Source organism: Candoia aspera, chromosome 1 (assembly GCF_035149785.1).
Source record: "Candoia aspera isolate rCanAsp1 chromosome 1, rCanAsp1.hap2, whole genome shotgun sequence".
NCBI classification, from domain to species: domain Eukaryota; kingdom Metazoa; phylum Chordata; class Lepidosauria; order Squamata; family Boidae; genus Candoia; species Candoia aspera.
The window spans coordinates 237,309,024-237,328,373 of NC_086153.1; the positions used below are offsets into that span (position 1 = coordinate 237,309,024).

The 19,350-nt window shown below is 39.8% G+C and overlaps 1 protein-coding gene and 1 long non-coding RNA gene across 4 annotated transcripts in view; both read right to left on the minus strand.

Moving 5' to 3' along the window:
- The window catches only part of LRP5 (LDL receptor related protein 5), a 157,797-nt gene extending 154,936 nt beyond the window's left edge, over positions 1 to 2,861 (minus strand). For 2 of the 3 annotated variants that reach the window (XM_063289268.1, XM_063289265.1), the window contains exon 1: positions 2,617 to 2,851. In XM_063289268.1, the coding sequence (XP_063145338.1) occupies positions 2,617 to 2,713 (97 nt within the window). In that variant the 5' untranslated portion in view covers positions 2,714 to 2,851. Of the gene's footprint in view, positions 1 to 2,616 lie in introns of all 3 variants that reach the window. The other variant, XM_063289269.1, reaches the window with a different exon arrangement.
- LOC134487462 (uncharacterized) overlaps positions 1 to 19,350 on the minus strand; it is a 312,713-nt gene that overhangs the window by 154,936 nt on the left and 138,427 nt on the right. The gene's annotated exons all lie outside the window — the stretch shown is intronic.

Consider the following 19,350-nt stretch of genomic DNA (forward strand, 5'->3'; position numbering starts at 1 on the left):
AAGGAAGGAAGGAAGGAAGGAAGGAAGGAAGGAAGGAAGGAAGGAAGGAAGGAAGGAAGGAAGGAAGGAAGGAAGGAAGGAAGGAAGGAAGGAAGGAAGGAAGGAAGATATATATATTAACGTTGTTTTAACTAAAATGAACAGTTGTGGCTTCAATTTTCTTATTAAAAGCCAACATGAATTCTTCCACTTGACTGTAATTAGTGTATACTTCATGGACAGGCATTTGTACGTCATAGAAATTCCTTCTTTGATTGGTCAGAATATACATTAACTGAATTGCTACCAAATTTAGAAACTGTACAGCCCATTTATACTGGAGACATTGATGAAAAGCAAACTGATTTTGCCTGATGTAAAGGCAAAGTACCTTTACTGTGTACCAAACAGAAATAATCCTTTTGGTTAAATAGCACTACACTTCAGAACCCTCTAAGATTTAAGTTATTCTTAAGTTTAAGTTTTAAGGAAGGCAAATTCTGACTGAACGTTAGGAAAAACTTCTTAACAGTAAGAGTGATTTGACAGTGAAACCAATCTCCCAAAGAGGTGGTGAGCTGTTCTTCACTGAACACATTCAGTCAGAGGCAGGCCACTTTCACTTGGATTTCTACACTGAGCAGGTCACTGGACTCATTGGCCTAATTCTCTGTAAGGAACATTTTAAAAAGCACAATAATTGCAATGCTCCTTCAGTACTGTAACAAACTGGTGGATCAATGAACTTAATACTCTACAGGAATATTGAGCCTTTTTTTAAATTATCAGATCTGTGAAGGATTTTATTTACTTCTATTTACAATTTACTTCTATTTACAATTACAGCTGCACACAGATGTTAATATATATCTAAAACAAGTCAAATTTCCAAACAAAACACAACAGCCATTGGGAAAACTGGTCAGAGCTCCCCTATTAAATAGCAATTCTGTTAAGTAAAGATGATTTTAAGAAAAGGGGGAATCCCAGTAATAACTATCTTAAGAGGATGCATTACTATTAGCCACAAGTATATTTCTCCAATTGATTGAAAAATTACAACAATTAACATTCATTAGTGTGTCAAAACTTCAGTTTGCTGAAGAGTGCTAAACTGAAGACAAACATTGGGCTATCAGAGGTTCCTGTGTGTAAAATGACTTTTTTTCCTGCATGTGTACATGTGGGAAGCAAGATAATAGTTAACTCCCTTTTTGGTTGCAGCCCCTGAATTACTGTATAATTGTTAGAGTCCACCAGAGTCAGGCGGCTTATAAATTCAAATATAATAATAATAATAATAATAATAATAATAATAATGTAATGTAATATAATATAACACTCCTATTGTGGCAATGCTGAGGATTGCTGCAAGAAAGCAGAAGACCTTAAACAAAATGGAATACAAAAAAAAAGTATGATTCCTCAGCACATGGAATAACCATTAGGAAATGAAGAAGTAAAGGACCCAGTATCCTCATGATGTAGAAAAAGCCATAAGGGAACACAACATTCTGGTCTCTTCCTGTACCTCTTGCACCAATGCAACTGTTCACCATCAGAACACACACAGTGCAGTGTATCAACAAGGGAGACAGACTCTTTATTTATACTCAAGACTAATGATCGAACAGATTGGGCCACATACTAGCCAAGCACATTTCAGCAAAAACAAACCAGAGACTCCTTCTTAAATGTTGAATAAAATCAGCATTACGGGATATGGAAACGGACGTGATTGTCTGATCACTCCCTCTAGTCAAGGAAGGGAACAAATGTTCACTGTAGTTTGTCTGGGTAAACCCCCAGACAGACAAACTCTTCCCAGAAGTCTATTTTGCCAAGTGTTACGTTTCACAAGTCAGGCAAGTCTCTCTTCCCTCCTCCCGCTTCTCCCCCCACCCCTCGTTACAACTATTAAAATAAAAGGAAATTAGATCTGCTTTTTTTCCCAACCCCCTACACCAAAGCCGAAGCCAAAAGTTTGATTCAGCCTGGGATCGACACCCGACACCCGCTCTTCCAAACTCCAGGGAAATCTTTGCGTCTGAGGGCCGCAAAGCGCTAGAAAAGTAAAACTTTTGTCTCGCTCTCGAGGCACAGCCTGAGCTCGAGAGCCCCACCGCGCAAAAGGCCAAGGGAATCCTTCCCGGGAAAAAAGCAGGCTCCCCGAAATGCTACGTTGACGAGGAGGGGGACACGGCACGGAAACGCCCTCCTGCTTTAGAGCAAAACTTGTATTTTGGAGGAGAGACAACGAAGGCGCTTCCTGCCTTTTCCCTGCCCGATCGGGAACGGGTCGCTCGCTCGGTCTCCCTCCCTCCTACCCTCGCAGACAGTACACACATCCTTCCCCTGCACCGTCTCTCCTAGAGAAGGTGGCTGAACCTTTACTCGCCATGGCTACAGCCACCCTTTGGACTCCCCGCCCGCAGCCTTGCCCCTTCCCGCCGCCACGCACGCTCCCAGACACATCGCTTTCCACCGCCCACTCGGCTCGCCCTCACACCCCCCACGCACACCTCCTCCGTTCCCATTCTCGAGTTGCAAAGAAGTTTCCATCTCCGCAACAAAAGGGTCCCTCTTCCCTAAGCGCGGGACCGTAACAGCCGACAGCGGGGCGGCCCCAGAACGTACCCCCGACGGACCCCAAGTTGCACCGAAACACTGAGGTGGCGAGCAGGAACAGGAGCAAAAGCGGCGGTGGCGGCGGCGGCGGCGCTGCCGCCTCCATGTTGTGCTGCAGCAGCAGCTGCCCGCGGACTGGCTCAGGCAGGCTCCATGCCCCGTGTGCACCTCGCTCGGCAGCGAAGGAGGCGGGCGCTCCCCGGATCCTCCTCCTCCTCGTCGTCGTCGGTGCTGTCGCTCTGGGAAGGAGAGAATGGGAACGGGGTGGGAGCCTCCCGCTGCAATCCAACCCGAGGAGGAGCTGAACGGAAGCCAACAAGGTGCTCCGCCTCTTTCCCGGCGTGGGACAACCGCGCGCCCCCAGGTTTTGCTGTCCCTGCCAGCGCTGGCGCGCCTGCTTGGGGAAAGAGCGCCAGGTGTGAAGTTCGCCCTTCAGGTTTTAAATTCAAGAAGTCACCTCCCATAGAAAGGAGGAGCAGCAGCAGCTGGAGGTGGGGGGAGTGAAGGTGTCCACAAACCCCTTTCCTCTTTTTGGGGTAGTCCTAAGCCGTCCAAGTTCGACTTAGACGTGTTTGCTAGAGAAACTTTTATTTCTGAATCCCACTCACTTCGACAGGGTCAACTCCCATGTAAGCAGAGTTCCAAGAAGCCCGGTTTAAGAAGATTGCCTCCCGAGGGCAACACCACGGGGTCTCGGATGGGGGCTCAGTATCCACAGACTGCTTAGTCGTTGGTAAGACTTGAGGAACAAAAGGCTGTTGTGATGGCTACCTTCTGCTGGCAGGAGTTTTGAATCTTGGAAAGCTGCCAGACAGGAAGATAGCGATTGTGGCCACCACTGCTTTTCTTTCTGTTCCTGGAAAGTCAGCACCTGTCTAACCCTTGGCAGGCCAAAGGTGGCTGTAAGGCAGCACATGCTGTACAATGCTGACTGATAAAAATTCTTTGCATTTCAAGCACCTAAACTACTGTAGGGGTAGGCAATGTGCCCGCAGATACCACCCTTGGTGCCATGAGGCTCTATGCTGCATCTGACTTACTATTTTTAAATTCTTCTAATTAGGAATAAAATAATAGGCAGGTATGCTGCAAAGTGCCAGCCTCATGCATCTTTTTAAAACAAGGAAAACTTTTGAAGGGGAACATATAAAAGGCCCTATAGACATTTTAAACAAGGGGAGAGTGAGTTACAGCCCAGAGCTTTGTTTTAAAATTGCTTCCTAAAAATTAAAACAGGTTAGTTGCAGTAGTGAAGAACATCATGTGGCTAGATGGAATGGTGAGTGCCAATCTCATCCATTTGCCTTGTGGGCAAGTGTGTTCCTGTGCAGCTGGCAGTATCCATCATGGCACAATACAGCACTCACAAAATTCTAAATATGCTCACCAGTCCATTTATTGTGTCCCACCACTTAAATATGAACTTCGTGGGAAAATACTATGCTGCTATTGGCCAGTGCTTTCAGAGTTATTTATGCATTGAGCACTGTGCACTGTGACAAGTAAAACAAAGTCCCACATTATATTTATCACTTCAAATAAAAGCATTTTGCTAGCACCCTAAACAAATCCAGTAATCCACTTTCTCTTTCCAAACGACATAGAAGCAGACACATTCTTTAAGAGGGCCCACGTTCTGTCAATCTACCATGTCAAAACCTGAAAGCAGTCTAGACTAGGCCATAGATTTCAATGGCTAGACACATGGCCTAAAGCCAGACTGGCATTTTGGTTAATCTGTTTAAACGAGAGTGCTTATTTCAGCTTTGGTCCAATTGAAAATGATTACATTTGAGCTGGCTTATCATGTTACAAATAATTTCAAGCCCAGGAAGATGAAAAATGAGCATTTCCTCATTTCAGATTTGTTGTATATGTCACCCCTAAAATGTGTAGACTCCATACTTCTCCACAGTTTGCACCTCTCACAGTGAGCTAAATGCACAAGTCCTATGTGGGACATGGGATCCAGAAAAAAACTTACCTTGCTCATTTGTGATCTGAGAAGCTGTGTATCTTCCTCAGTCGAATAGAACCAGAAGGGTATCTTCTTATTTCTCTCTGAGAATGAAATATATTGTGCAGAAGGTCGTGAGCACTGATTCCCAAGCAAGGTACTTGAGAAGTGATGACTCTGTGGCCCCAAGGCTTTCTGTTTTTAATTGTTGTGATAAAACGTGTTACAGGTGAATTTTACAGGTTTTAATTTTTATACTATTATCTATCCCAACTTTTTACTATTATATATTCCAATTTCTCATTCATTTCAATAACAAATGATGAATGAGGCATTTTAGAACTAAAGCATTTAAGTACTACTGGCGGGCTTAACTTGGCCTAACAATAATTGAAGTACATCTTGATACAAACTTCCTTTTTTGGAAAAAATACTTATTGTATTAATTATTGTATTAATTATTAATTACTCTTTATTAGATGAGAGCCGGTTTGGTGTAGTGGTTAAGGCGTCAGGCTAGAAACCAGGAGACCTTGAGTTCTAGTCCCACCTTAGGCACAAAGCCAGCTGGGTAACCTTGGGCCAGTCACTTTCTCTCAGCCCTAGGAAGGAGGCAATGGCAAGCCACTTCTGAAAAACCTTGCCAAGAAAACTGCAGGGACTTGTCCAGGCAGTCTCCAAGAATCAGACACGACTGAATGGATTAAAAACAAAAAACCCCTCTTTATTAGAATTATCCCCCAAATGATTAAATGCCAAGACAGTCCAGGATAATTTGGAATAGATTGTCATACGCCCAAAGCATTAGACTCTGACATATACTTTTATGAATCAGATTCTTCCACGAAGCTCAAAACCAAAGTTCTGGGGTATTGAATCTTGAATTTCACTCACAATAGGCTACATCATTTTGCCTACTCTTTTATGAAAAGGACACATTAATATGATATTGCTCCTTGCCCTGAACTTCCTGCCCTGCATCGCATTCAGGAAGAGTTATCATAATCTCTTTCCACAGTCCTTTCCCTTTATAGAAAACCCTGTCAGACCTATCTTGTCTGAAATTTGATATGGACATTCTTTTCAACGGGAGCTATTTTCACTGCAGCTTTATTCATATTCTCTCTCTAAACAAAAATTTGAAGACTTTTTTTTTAAAGAATACAAGCAGTTTTTAAATATCATAGTTCAAACCCACCTGGTTTTGGCAAATTCCATCCCTTTATGATGGTCTAGCTTTCCTGTATATCTCGTATCATCTCATCCCAAATAGAGACATGGCATTTTTAAAAATTCTAATTTTAAAGAAGTGCAACTCAAGTCCCCACCCCCACCCCCACCACACATCTCTATGAAGTTTGGCATTCTCCACCCCTTCATACGGGTTTAAATTTCCTGCAATCAGTTTTGATTAAAAAATATTTAGGTATAGCTCATCAGCATTTGTTTTTTCCATCCTAGATAATGGGAGGATGGAGCTCGTTTTTTCACATCCGTTGCTGATCTGAGGGCCAAGACAGAACAGAGTACCCCTGGAGCAGCCCAGTGCAGGGAAGGCTATTACTGAAGCTCCCCAAATCCAGCCTTTAAAACATGTCAGGCAATCTCTGAAGGAAGGAGATGGAACTCGAACAGCATTTTAACCAAACCCAGGCTATTCTTGCCGAAGGGTAAGATAAGGATATTTGCTGTCTGCTTCTTATTCAGCATGGAGGTGAATCACATATTTATTTTTTAATTTTATTTATTTAGTTTTTATCTTGCCTTTATTATTTTTATAAATAACTCAAGGTAGTGAACATATCTAATACTCCTTCCTCCTCCTATTTTCCCCACAACAACAACACTGTGAGGTGAGTTGGGCTGAGAGAGAGTGACTGGCCCAAGGTCACCCAGCCGGCTTTCATGCCTAAGGCGGGACTAGAACTCACAGACTCCTGTGAGTCTGTGAGTTGTAGCTAGAAATATAGCTTAAGAACTTTTCTAAAACATTCTAGCTAGAAATATAGCTTCATATAGCTAGAAAGCAATATGATATCCATGAAGAAAGGAACAAAGGTTTCTACCCTTTTGTATTCTGATGATACGATTCTTATATCAAGCAAATTAGTCTGTGAACCTTTATCCTCAGACTTACCTTTGCAGTCCATGGTTTGTGCCAAATAATGGCTAGTAGACACTATTTCAAACAGATAAATTCCTTCAAATACTTGGGAACCTTTATTTTTGGTCACAGGAAATTGGAAAAGTCATACTGACTATATTCAATATTCAGTAGCCAAGAAATCAGAAGGCATTATCAGATTCTATTGAAAGAGTGTAGCCAACCCCTACCTATTTATAATTTTTTTTAACTTAAAATAATCTCACAACGTTATATGTGGTATTTGGATAAGGACTACGGTATAAGTTCAGTAAATAATATGCAGAACAAAAATGTAAAGGAACCAGACAAAACAAATTAAGTCCTTGGAACAGGTTCAGTTTCTTTAGAATGAAAAGCCCAACTTCTTCCAATTATTATCAGAATGAATTATCCTCAGTTAGGAGGATTGCAGATTGCTGGACCAGGATAGAAACGAGGTATAGATCTGTTTGTTTTATATGATATGGTAAGTCATAATTTAGTTTACTGTAGTGTTTTGTCCAAACTGAAACTGCGGGTCAGATTTTGATAAAGATGCTCCACTTTAACCACAATCTGTTACCATGGCTTGATTTTGGTTAGCTTACTTAACTTGGTCTGACATGTTACATAACTTGGAAAATGGAAAACAACATGGGGTTACAAGATGAACTGCAAAACAGTCATATCTCTTGCAGAATCTCTGCTGCTTTTAGTTTGATTTCATCCTGTGCGAGTGCATAGGTGGTAAAAGAGACATAAACAAGGTGAAGTGAGATTCAGCTTCCACCCCACCATTGCAGCGCTTCTAGGATCAATTGGACCCCATGCTGTCCACTATAAACAGGTAACTGGAATACTGAAGACAAGTGTTACTCCATTTAATGCAAAGCCATTCTTAGAGTCATATAATCAATCAATCATTCTTAGAGTATCATGCAAATACACTCTTCTTGTTATGATGGCTCAAAACAGCAATTTCAGAACATGATTTGTAAAAATTTGGTTTCTTTTAACATTACAAATTATAATTTTGTCGATTTTATTGTTGCTCGGATATTATTTTAGTATAAAGTATACTTTATATATTTATAAAATATATAAATTATATAATATTTTGAAATACTCTCAAACATACATATCTATTTTTACCTTGGTAGAAATGGCTTCTAAAATGTATTAATAGGGGGATTTATTTGATGTTTATTGTTTAACAGCTGGATTATAGTTACAGACATAGTTGCCACTTCAGAGTGAGCATTGCCTGCCAAATTTCAGATAGATAGGTGCAGGGGATTTGGTATTTCTGTACAAAGATGTTTAGAGACTGGGTTTTCAAAAAAGGATTTGCTTACCCCTGTGATTCTGTGAGCAATTTGTATGAAGATTACTTAAATCATAATATGTAATTTTCATACATATTACCCACAAAAACATGGGTAAGCAATTCTTTACATAGAAGTGCCTTAGGGCAGTAATCAGTATATTTTTAAATGATAAATGCTGGTGTTTTGTTCATTAGTATTTAAAATTTTGGAGCAAAAGGGATTCTTCCCCTGTTTTGTGACTTTTTGAAATAATTTCTATGAAATAACATACGTTTTAGAAATGTTCTTAAGCAAGAATCTTGCCAGATTTTATAATAGATACAGAGCTGTGAATTGTGATTTCTTTTTCCTTCTCAGTTGATACAGAAGTCATAGAATCTAAGTTCAGTAGGTGAATTGATGAATGATACAGTAGATATATGAAGTCATATTCTGTTCTACCTGTGCCTGCAATATAATACAAATATATGTTGTAAGGCACTGTCATACTTCAGCACACTTAATATAAAACCAATTTGATTTTACGGTCCCTTAGAACACCCTCCTCCCTATTTAAAGATTGCTAGTCTCAGACTTTGTTTCAGAATGAGAAGTTTAGCTTATCACCAGAATTTGTGCTAAAGGAAAGGAAGCAAGAAAACTACACCCTCACTCCATTCCCAACTGCCTGGAGCTGAAGTTTGGTCAAATATTCTAGATTTTAAAAAGATACTATCCTATTTATCATCAACCAAAAAGAAAGAGCTAGGGAACTTTGAATCATTCTGTGGGCACATCAACAACTAGAATACAGTATCAGTCCTTTGTATAACCTTTACTATGGTTATAATGAACGGCAAGTAAGAAATTTTAAAAAGAAAACTAATAACTTTTAATAACAACTTTTCAGTTGATCCTTGAACAAGAGTCTCCAGGCCCATTTTGTTTACTGTAGGACTGTGCTGTAATTTATATTCTTTCTCTAAGTATTGTTAAAAACTATAAATATGAATGTCAATATTGATCACATGTCTCAAGAGTTGCTTCTGGCAAAACAAAGACCAGTAATACTATCAGCGTCAGTAATTTTTTTTTATTAAAAAAAGAGAGTATGAAATATACAAATAATTGGGATGTGAGATCAAATACATATAAAAATAACTTGTAACTTATCCAGATTAACATAGTTCTCTGGCTATGAACTAAGGTCCGCCAGTTGACTAACACCTTCTTTTGACTGTTCCTAGCAGAAGCACACATTTTATGTTTAAGTAAGTGACTGGAGTAGAGGGAAATCTGTGTTTAAGTTTTAAGCCGTTTCCATATTTAGGGTGAACAGAATCTATAGGTGATCTTAGCCAGAAGTCTGAGAAGTCTGACTGGCCTCTGGTCTCAAATTCAGACGTACTTAATCATCCTACTGAAAAATGGTAAAATGGTGGCAGGGAAATTCCCCCAGAATTGTTGGAAATAAACCCTCACTAGAAGGCCTTTCTCCTACCCCTTACCTGCCCCCCCTCATTTACTAGTACTCCTTATTGATACCCAAAGATTAGAGTTATTCTATTACCTATCTATAAAAAAAAAAGAAGAATCTGTCCAATTACTACCCAGTTAGCCTTGTATGTATAATTAGCAAGCTTTATTTGAAACATCTTTATTGTAACCTTGCTGATTGAGTGATCTAAAGAAAAAAATCTTAGCTATAAAACAAACAGATTTTAGACCAAGATATTTGACTATAGATCAGTATGCAAACTTACATCACTTGGCAGAGGAGTTTTCTAGTTTTCCAAGGAGCTTTCTATTGATAGAATTATCTGTAACAGATTATAAGGTAATCTAGCTGCTTTTTCTGTCAACTATATGGGGTAATCTAGCTGCTTTTTCTGTCAACTATCATCTGCTTAAACTGATAATAACATTACATGAAAAGCCCTTTACGCAAATTAGATGTAGGAGCAGTGGCCTCATTCCCCAGAGTCCTGTGTTGGCCTCTGCAAGTATCACAGTGTCATAGCATCTTTTTGTCTTGGGGAAATTTGATAAATCAATCACTCCAAAACAAAGGTGCTACTTTTTACTTTAAAAGCATTTTAACACCCTCACAACTGGAAAATTAAGGATAAAATTAATTGAGCAACTTAAGCAACCTTATGCCTCTTAAAACTATCAAGTTAGGAAGCTTACAACATGAGCCCAAAAAGCTCATGTTTGTATGGTCATCAGATTCACAAGTCATAAGGGCAATAAATACATGTCCACTGCAATCAAACTATTTAAGGCCAAGGTCTTAAGAATGTGTATATAATGACCCAACTCTGTTTATATAAGGACATATCTACCTTAGAAGCAATTGACTCTAAATTTTTGAGAACCATCCTCCACATCCCTCAATCAACAGCAAATGCAATCCTTCTGTTGGACCTTGGTTGCATCTCCCTTGAGGCCTGTTTGAGACTTTGCCAACTTAAATACTGGCTAAGACAAATATTTGAGGGTGAGTCGTTAATCTATTTTATTCTTTCTGACAATTATATCTCTTCATTGAAAAAGCAAACAGCCCTCAGCTGGATCCAATGCAGATTGTCCCCCTTAGCTATACCCTTAGAAGGCCCAGGGAAAGCCATTACAGAGCTCAGATGGAGAGCTTGAAATCTACATGTCCAAGTAGATCAATTTAAAATGACACACCTTTTCTGATGGTGCTTCCTTTGTTATACATAGATATTTCTGCAAGATCCTCCTTGCATAGAAGGGCATTTACATTAGCACAAATCAATGCTTTTCTTTCAAAGTTGATGATGGGAAGATATGCTATCTCTTACCAGAACCACTTTTGCATCTGTTCAGAGACTGCTGTTGAGTCATGTGCTTTATTTGCTATAAATTTGCTATATTTAAACTGCCTTTTATATCACACCTGGCCTCTCAAGGTTATTGTGGTGCTTGTTATCAAACTTTCAGACCAATTTCAATCAGCAATTATACATCAACTACTACAAGATCAATCTGTCAAAATCTCCAGCAGGGTTGCAAAATCTCTTTGTTGTTTATTCGTTTAGTCGCTTCCGACTCTTCGTGACTTCATGGACCAGCCCACGCCAGAGCTTCCTGTCGGTCGTCAACACCCCCAGCTCCCCCAGGGACGAGTCCGTCACCTCTAGAATATCATCCATCCATCTTGCCCTTGGTCAGCGCCTCTTCCTTTTGCCTTCCACTCTCCCTAGCATCAGCATCTTCTCCAGGGTGTCCTGTCTTCTCATTATGTGGCCAAAGTATTTCAGTTTTGCCTTTAATATCATTCCCTCAAGTGAGCAGTCTGGCTTTATTTCCTGGAGGATGGACTGGTTTGATCTTCTTGCAGTCCAAGGCACTCTCAGAATTTTCCTCCAACACCACAGTTCAAAAGCATCGATCTTCCTTCGCTCAGCCTTCTTTATGGTCCAGCTCTCGCAGCCATATGTTACTACAGGGAACACCATTGCTTTAACTATGCGGGCCTTTGTTGTCAGTGTGATGTCTCTGCTCTTAACTATTTTATCGAGATTTGTCATTGCTCTTCTCCCAAGGATTAAGCGTCTTCTGATTTCCTGACTACAGTCAGCATCTGCAGTAATCTTTGCACCTAGGAATACAAAGTCTTTCACTGCTTCTACATTTTATCCCTCTATTTGCCAGTTATCAATCAAGCTGGTTGCCATCATCTTGGTTTTTTTGAGGTTTAGCTGCAAGCCAGCTTTTGCACTTTCTTCTTTCACCTTCATCATAAGGCTCCTCAGTTCCTCTTCACTTTCAGCCATCAAAGTGGTATCATCTGCATATCTGAGATTGTTAATGTTTCTTCCAGAGATTTTAACTCCAGCCTTGGATTCCTCAAGCCCAGTTTGTCGCATGATGTGTTCTGCATACAAGTTGAATAGGTAGGGTGAGAGGATACAGCCCTGCCGTACTCCTTTCCCAATCTTAAACCAGTCCGTTGTTCCGTGGTCTGTTCTTACTGTTGCTACTTGGTCGTTATACAGATTCTTCAGGAGGCAGACAAGATGACTTGGTATCCCCATACCGCTAAGAACCTGCCACAATTTGTTATGGTCCACACAGTCAAAGGCTTTAGAATAGTCAATAAAACAGAAATAGATGTTTTTCTGAAACTCCCTGGCTTTTTCCATTATCCAGCGGATATTGGCAATTTGGTCTCTAGTTCCTCTGCCTTTTCTAAACCCAGCTTGTACATCTGGCAATTCTCGCTCCATGAACTGCTGAAGTCTACCTTGCAGGATCTTGAGCATTACCTTACTGGCATGTGAAATGAGTGCCACTGTTCGATAGTTTGAACATTCTTTAGTGTTTCCCTTTTTTGGTATGGGGATATAAGTTGATTTTTTCCAATCTGATGGCCATTCTTGTGTTTTCCAAATTTGCTGGCATATAGCATGCATTACCTTGACAGCATCATCTTGCAAGATTTTGAACAGTTCAGCTGGGATGCCGTCGTCTCCTGCTGCCTTGTTATTAGCAATGCTTCTTAAGGCCCACTCAACCTCACTCTTCAGGATGTCTGGCTCTAGCTCACTGACCACATCGTCAAAGCTATCCCCGATATTGTTATCCTTCCTATACAGGTCTTCTGTATATTCTTGCCACCTTTTCTTGATCTCTTCTTCTTCTGTTAGGTCCTTGCCATCTTTGTTTTTGATCATACCCATTTTTGCCTGGAATTTACCTCCAATGTTTCTAATTTTCTGGAAGAGGTCTCTTGTCCTTCCTATTCTATTGTCTTCTTCCACTTCCATGCATTGCTTGTAAAAAATAACTCCTTATCTCTTCTGGGTAACCTCTGGAATTTTGCATTTAATTGGGCATATCTCCCCCTATCACTGTTGCCTTTTGCTTTCCTTCTTTCTTGGGCTACTTCTAGTGTCTCAGCAGACAGCCATTTTGCCTTCTTGGTTTTCTCTTTCTTTGGGATGTATTTTGTTGCCGCCTCCTGAACAATGCTGCCAACTTCTGTCCAGAGTTCTTCTCGGACCCTATCTACTAAGTCCAGTCCCTTCAATCTATTCTTCACCTCCACTGCATATTCCTTAGGAATATTAGTGAGCTCATATCTAGCTGATCTGTGGGTCTTCCCTAATCTCTTTAGTCTGCTCCTAAATTGTGCAATAAGAAGTTCGTGATCTGAACTACAGTCAGCTCCAGGTCTTGTTTTTACCGACTGTACAGATGTCCGCCACCTTTGGCTGCAAAGGATGTAATCAATCTGATTTCGGTGTTGTCCATCTGGTGAAGTCCATGTATAAAGCCGTCTCTTTGGTTGTTGGAAGAGAGTGTTTGTTATGCAGAGTGAATTGTCTTGGCAAAATTCTATCAGCCTATGTCCTGCTTCGTTTTGTTCTCCCAGGCCATACTTACCTGTAATTCGAGGTGTCATTTGACTGCCCACCTTAGCATTCCAGTCTCCTGTGATGAAAATAACATCTCTTTTAGGCGTGTTGTCCAGTAGGTGCTGCAGATCCTCATAGAACTGCTCTACTTCAGCTTCTTCAGCATTTGTGGTTGGGGCGTATATTTGGATCACTGTGATGTTAGATGGCTTGCCCTGAATTTGAATTGAGATCATTCTGTCGTTTTTTGGGTTGTATCCAAGCACTGCTTTAGCCACTTGACTATTAATTATGAAGGCTACTCCATTTCTTCTGTGGTCCTCTTGTCCACAGTAGTAGATCTGGTGGTCATTTGATGTGAAGTGGCCCATTCCAGTCCATTTCAGTTCACTGATGCCCAGAATGTCTATCTTTAATCTTGACATCTCACCAATAACCACATCCAATTTGCCCTGGCTCATAGATCTTACATTCCAGCTTCCAATGGTGTGTTGATCCTTAGAACATCGGATTCGTCGTTCACCACCAGCACCGTCGGCCGCTAGCCGTCCTTTCGGCTTTGAGCTAGCTGCGTCATCACGTCTGGGGCTAGTTGAGCTCATCCTCTGTTCCTCCCCAGTAGCATTTTGACCATCTTCCGACCTGGGGGTCTCATCTTCCGATGGTATACCGACATATCTCTGGTTGTACTGATCCATTTAGTTTTCACGGCAAGAATACTGGGGTGGGTTGCCATTACCTTCCCCAGGGATCGCATTTAGTCTGACCTCTCTGTCATGACCTTCCCATCTTGGGTGGCCCTTCACGGTTTAGCTCATGGCATCATTGAGGTGCTCAAGCTCCAGCACCACGACAAGGTAATGATCCTTTGCTGAAGAATCTCTAGCTGTTGCTATTACCATTAGAAGGCACTGGCATGTTCCACAATGAACTAAGTCTGGACTTTGTATGTACTTAACTTTTTGAAGCTTGAACATTTTATATCCACTTTTTATTAAACTCTGTATATACTGTAAAGTTTGTCTTGTTGTGGCTGTCCTAGTAGGAAGATGTCAGATCTAAGCCTTGTATAGTAACATCTATGTCTTTGTTATATATGTTGGTCATGAAGTTCGTCATTTTTCCATCTGACTGTTTACCAAATAAATAAATAAATAAATATAGCACAAAGAGAAATATATTAATTTAGTTGCACAAAATGAAAGGAGGACGTTTTGCTCAATTTTGCACTGTGACCAAAAAAAGTATTTTCAAGCATTGGCCAATTAGCCCTCTAGCACTATGACATGATTTCAAAATAAATATTCAGTAGCTATAGTTTGGTCCTTGATCAAAATCTCAAATTTTGTTAACAGATCATCTTAATAGACTGTTGATTCTGTGTAAAAAATATGATTGGCCCTATCTATGTAATTGTGGATCTTTAAATATCAGCCCTGAGTTTTAAAACATCCGTAAAATGACATTTGTATAATTTTCTCTCAACATGGGGTCATGAAGTGTACCCTAAAATGTTAACTATTCCCATACTTCAGTGGTATCAAACTGTGTGGTTCTGCAACCCCTTAAAATGATAATTATATAACTCCTCTGAATAAAACTAAAGGGTTAATTGGGGTTAGGGTTTCTTGTAATTATTAAATTTTAATTAGTTTATCACAGGGGCACTCAAACTTTGGGGAACCACAACTGGACTTTCACAGGCAAAAGTGGAGCAAGGTCTGGAGCAAGTTTTGACCGGGTTCCCCTTTGGCCTACATGAGCATGATCAGGCTTAAAAAAAAAGCACATGATCACCCCTCTAAGATAATTGTGAGCCTCTCAGGGGGTCCTAACCCACAGTTTGAGAACTTCTGCTATACTTGATAAGCTGAAATGTGATACAAACACAGCCCAAGGCATCTGGATTGCTAGAGCAATTTGCACACAAAACAAGGTTTAAACACAAGATACAACACTGTTATAAGTGTCTGAGTACAAATTTCATCTGGCAGTTCTCCATTGGAGAATTGGAGAGCTCATTATATGAGCCATATAAACTTCACTGTCCTACTACTCAATTGAATCATGGTGGCTAAAGCACACAATAGATAGTTAGATAACTTTTCTTTGTTGCTGTGAAGCTACTCTAAGCAGGCAGAAGTCCAGTCTTGACTTAGACTTCTGCACGCAGGTGGAGGAGTTTTTAAACCTTCCATTAACAGGAATTAAATACACCATTTCCCGTCTAATTGTTCCAGTACTTGCCTTATTGTTTTGCCACAGTCTTTCAGCTGGGAACAATTGTGCAGCTACCCATCTGGAATACACGATTTCCGGTTAATCTTTTTGATAGAAACTATCACGGAGAGAGCGCTTTATGTTTTTGTTTCAAAAAATTAAAATTGCTCAATTAATTCAGAGTGCTTTTTTTGGTTGATTAATGTTATTTTTCAAAGGTGATTAGTCTAACCAACTACCTGATTTCACGTTGCAATCCCAGTTGGCAGAACTTTGCGTCTTAATATGAATAGTCTGGATGCAGCAGGGTATTGTCCTGTAGAGGGCAGCATTGATGAGTGTCATTCTCTTCACTTAAAAAATACTGTAGGAGAATTAATAGAAGTTAAGATGAGAACTGGGAGAATGATTAACCGTTCTTGACAAGAACTTTTAATATAAGCTGTTATTTAACATGTTTATTTGAAAGCTTTTATGGATTTCAAGAACTGGAAACACTGCAGAAGGGAAGCCAATTTGATGTTCATAATTTATTTTCAATAATTTATTTTCAATCACCTGTAATTGACAGCTGCTAAAGAATAACTTCCAAGTCCCTTTGGTAGGGATGTGCATGGTTGCCAGATTAGGGACTATTCATCCATAGATATCGTTATACAGAACATACATACTGTATACACACATACAACCATTATACTGTATGTTACTACTGAGCAGAGTTTCTGGGAAGCATAGGAAAAATATCAGTCTGCTTCTGCCCCATTGACCTGCTTGCTAGTCACTGGTTTCCTGGTATAGGAAGTGAGCAATTTAGAACCCTGGGAGGGAGGGGAAGAGCTAAAAATCTCCTTTCCCAGTTATTTTAAGCAAGATTGTGGGCTCATTCCATTTCCCGATTATTTGTTTCTGGGTAGCACTTTGATAAGTTGGCTGGTTGGAAGGCTAGATGGGGCATTCTGCGTCTCTGTGGGCTGCAGGCCATCCATTGCTGCTCTCTAGCAACATTATACATGTGTTACTGGAGTACCCATTCTCTCTCATTATTGATGTGCATTTGAAATTCCTCTAGCATTTTAAAAGAGATTGTCCTGCGGGAGGGAAGGCTCATTTGCAAGTGGCAGAAATAAAATGTTGCCATAGGCTGGGGTGGGCAAGTGCAGCCCACATGTAATTTTGAGAAAGAAAAAGAGAGAGAGACAGAGACAGAATCTTAACTGGGTACACACACAAAGCCTTGGGGGATGAATTAAGTAGCTCTTTTAATTCCATCCATTGTTTTATATGACAATATCCAAGGACTTCAAGAAAAACCAAGGGCCTTATTATGTAATACATTGTACTAAGATTACAAGAAGAAACTTGCTTGGGTTAAGTTGCATGGCTAGATGTGAAACCTGATTAATTGCCTGGCATGTTCTAAACTAATTCTTTTGTGGAGAAGCAGTATAATAAGTACTGAGTGACTGAAGCACCAAAAGATCATTTATTCCTATCAAGGACTTCTAGTTAAAGCTTCTATATACCCCTTATTTTTCAAATTCAAGCAAACCTTCAATATACAGTATTTCATTTCATAGTCCACTGTCTGGTTTACAATAAAAATGCCCAGTATCAGTGATAATGGTATTTTCTGATAGATTAAGGCTAAACAAAGTAAAGGATAAATCCCAGGAAACAAAAGAAGTTATTTTTGAATCAGTGTGCATAAGATTCAGCACGCATAAGGTTGCACTTTTCAAGTTGATCTTTTTTTACTATTGAAAAAACATAAATTTACACCTAAGTCAATTATTTATAATTGTTTTTGGCCTTTAAATATAGTTTTATATCTTGTTTTAGCATGGACAGATGTTATTTCATTGCAAAAGGAAATAAGTAACTCTTGATATATAATTGCTAAAATTAAAACAAAAAACGAAACAGTGAGAAGAACAGGAATAGGAACTAACTCCAGTAAGATCAAGTCAAAGATTTGTTCACACAAGCATGTTTTAAAACTGTATGTTTGCTTTAGAAGGCAGAAGAGGACTATGATCTAATTCCAGAAAGAGCAAGTTAAAAATTTGCTCTGACAAGCATGTGTTAAGGCCATCATATGTTTGTTTTAGAAGGAATGGATAGGGTCATGGTTTGAAAATGTTCACACACTTCAAAATATTATTATGAAACTAGAGAGGCCCTTTTCTCTGTCCCATTATCATTAGAGTCACATTAGCTGGAAACATGAGAGAGGTACTAGATCTTCTCCAACAAGCAAAAATGTTCTTATTTTGACATGCTTTTGACATTTCACTTGACTTGGCTTCTATGTTTGCTCTGGAATGGCATAGTCAGAAAGGCTTGTGTTAAGAGTAGATTTGTACAACTTGAAGCCCCAGGGCCACTTATGCTTTCCAGCAACCATAGATCTGGTCCTTGGAAGGGAAATATGAAATATTTGGGGAACAATCATATTAACTGTATTGATTTTTATTTTTTAAAACAACATTCAATTTTGCTTTTTCCCTTGTCCTGGCCTTGCCTACCTTTGGGGGTAGTTATTAGCAGTTTGGTCTAGTGGTTAAGGTAACGGTCTAGAAACCAGGAGACTGTGAGTTCTAGTCCCACCTTAGGCATGAAAGCTGACTGGTAACTTTGGGCAAGTTACTCTCTCTCAGCCCTAGGCAAACCACTTCTGAAATCTTGCCAGGAAAACTGCAGGGACTAGTCAGGCAGTCGCTGAGGATTGGACCTGATTGAATGGCAAAAAAAAAATTAGCATGATACATGAAAGTCTAGTGCAGTCAACCCCAAAAATGTTGCACAGCCTGGGGTTAGACCCATTCTATACATCATGAGACTAGACACCAAGGTCATTCCAGATTATATCATTTCAGGCAGAGAATGATGGGGTCCATTTCTGTTTGTGTAGTTCCCCATATAAGCAGACACCCGTCATAATTAAGCACATATAAAAAGGGTGTAGCGAGGGAGGGGTGAGGGAGTTCTAGTGCAATAAATCTGGAAGATACAGATTGGAGAAAGGGATAGTGCAGCACTCCAGCAGCTGATTTTAATGTGAAGCCAATGGTGTGTTATGCCATACAATTTTAGTATATCAGCTAGTAGTTATGTATGTTGCACCACAGCCAGTATAGAAATCACCAATTTTATTTCCAGTAGTTCTGAATATTTTTTCAGGTTAGATACACATATGATATGCATGTGATACTCATAGTTTTGGTTTATGAATTACAAGTTAAGCCTAACTTTCACTAAAAAGCAACATGTTTCAATATTTAGAGAACAGCTCTAAATCAATTTGATTAAAACGAGCCCCCCCCCTTTTGGGGGGGTATTTTCAACATGGAAGGTCATCAGCCACAGTTTCTACAAGTCTTAACTGCTCAGCTAAATTTTCAGCTTTTCTTTTAATGCTCAGAATCAATGCTGAAAAACTTTACGGGTATTCCGCTATATTTGGTGAAGTGATATCCTCTGCTTAGAACAACTAACATACTCACAAAATGGAACTCAGCTCTCCTAGAAAGTTATATTATGCTGGTTATGATTCAACATTGCACATAATGATTTTTGGCTCTGGAATGATTTTTGGCATTAGAATTGAAAACCTTGAAAGACAGTTCAGACTCCTTACACTGAACAAGACCAACATTCTGCAGCAGGGATGAGCAATGGTGGCTCTCTAAAGCCTGCTGAATTTCAGCTGTCATCAGCTTTAGCCAGCATGGCCAGTGCTGAAGGATA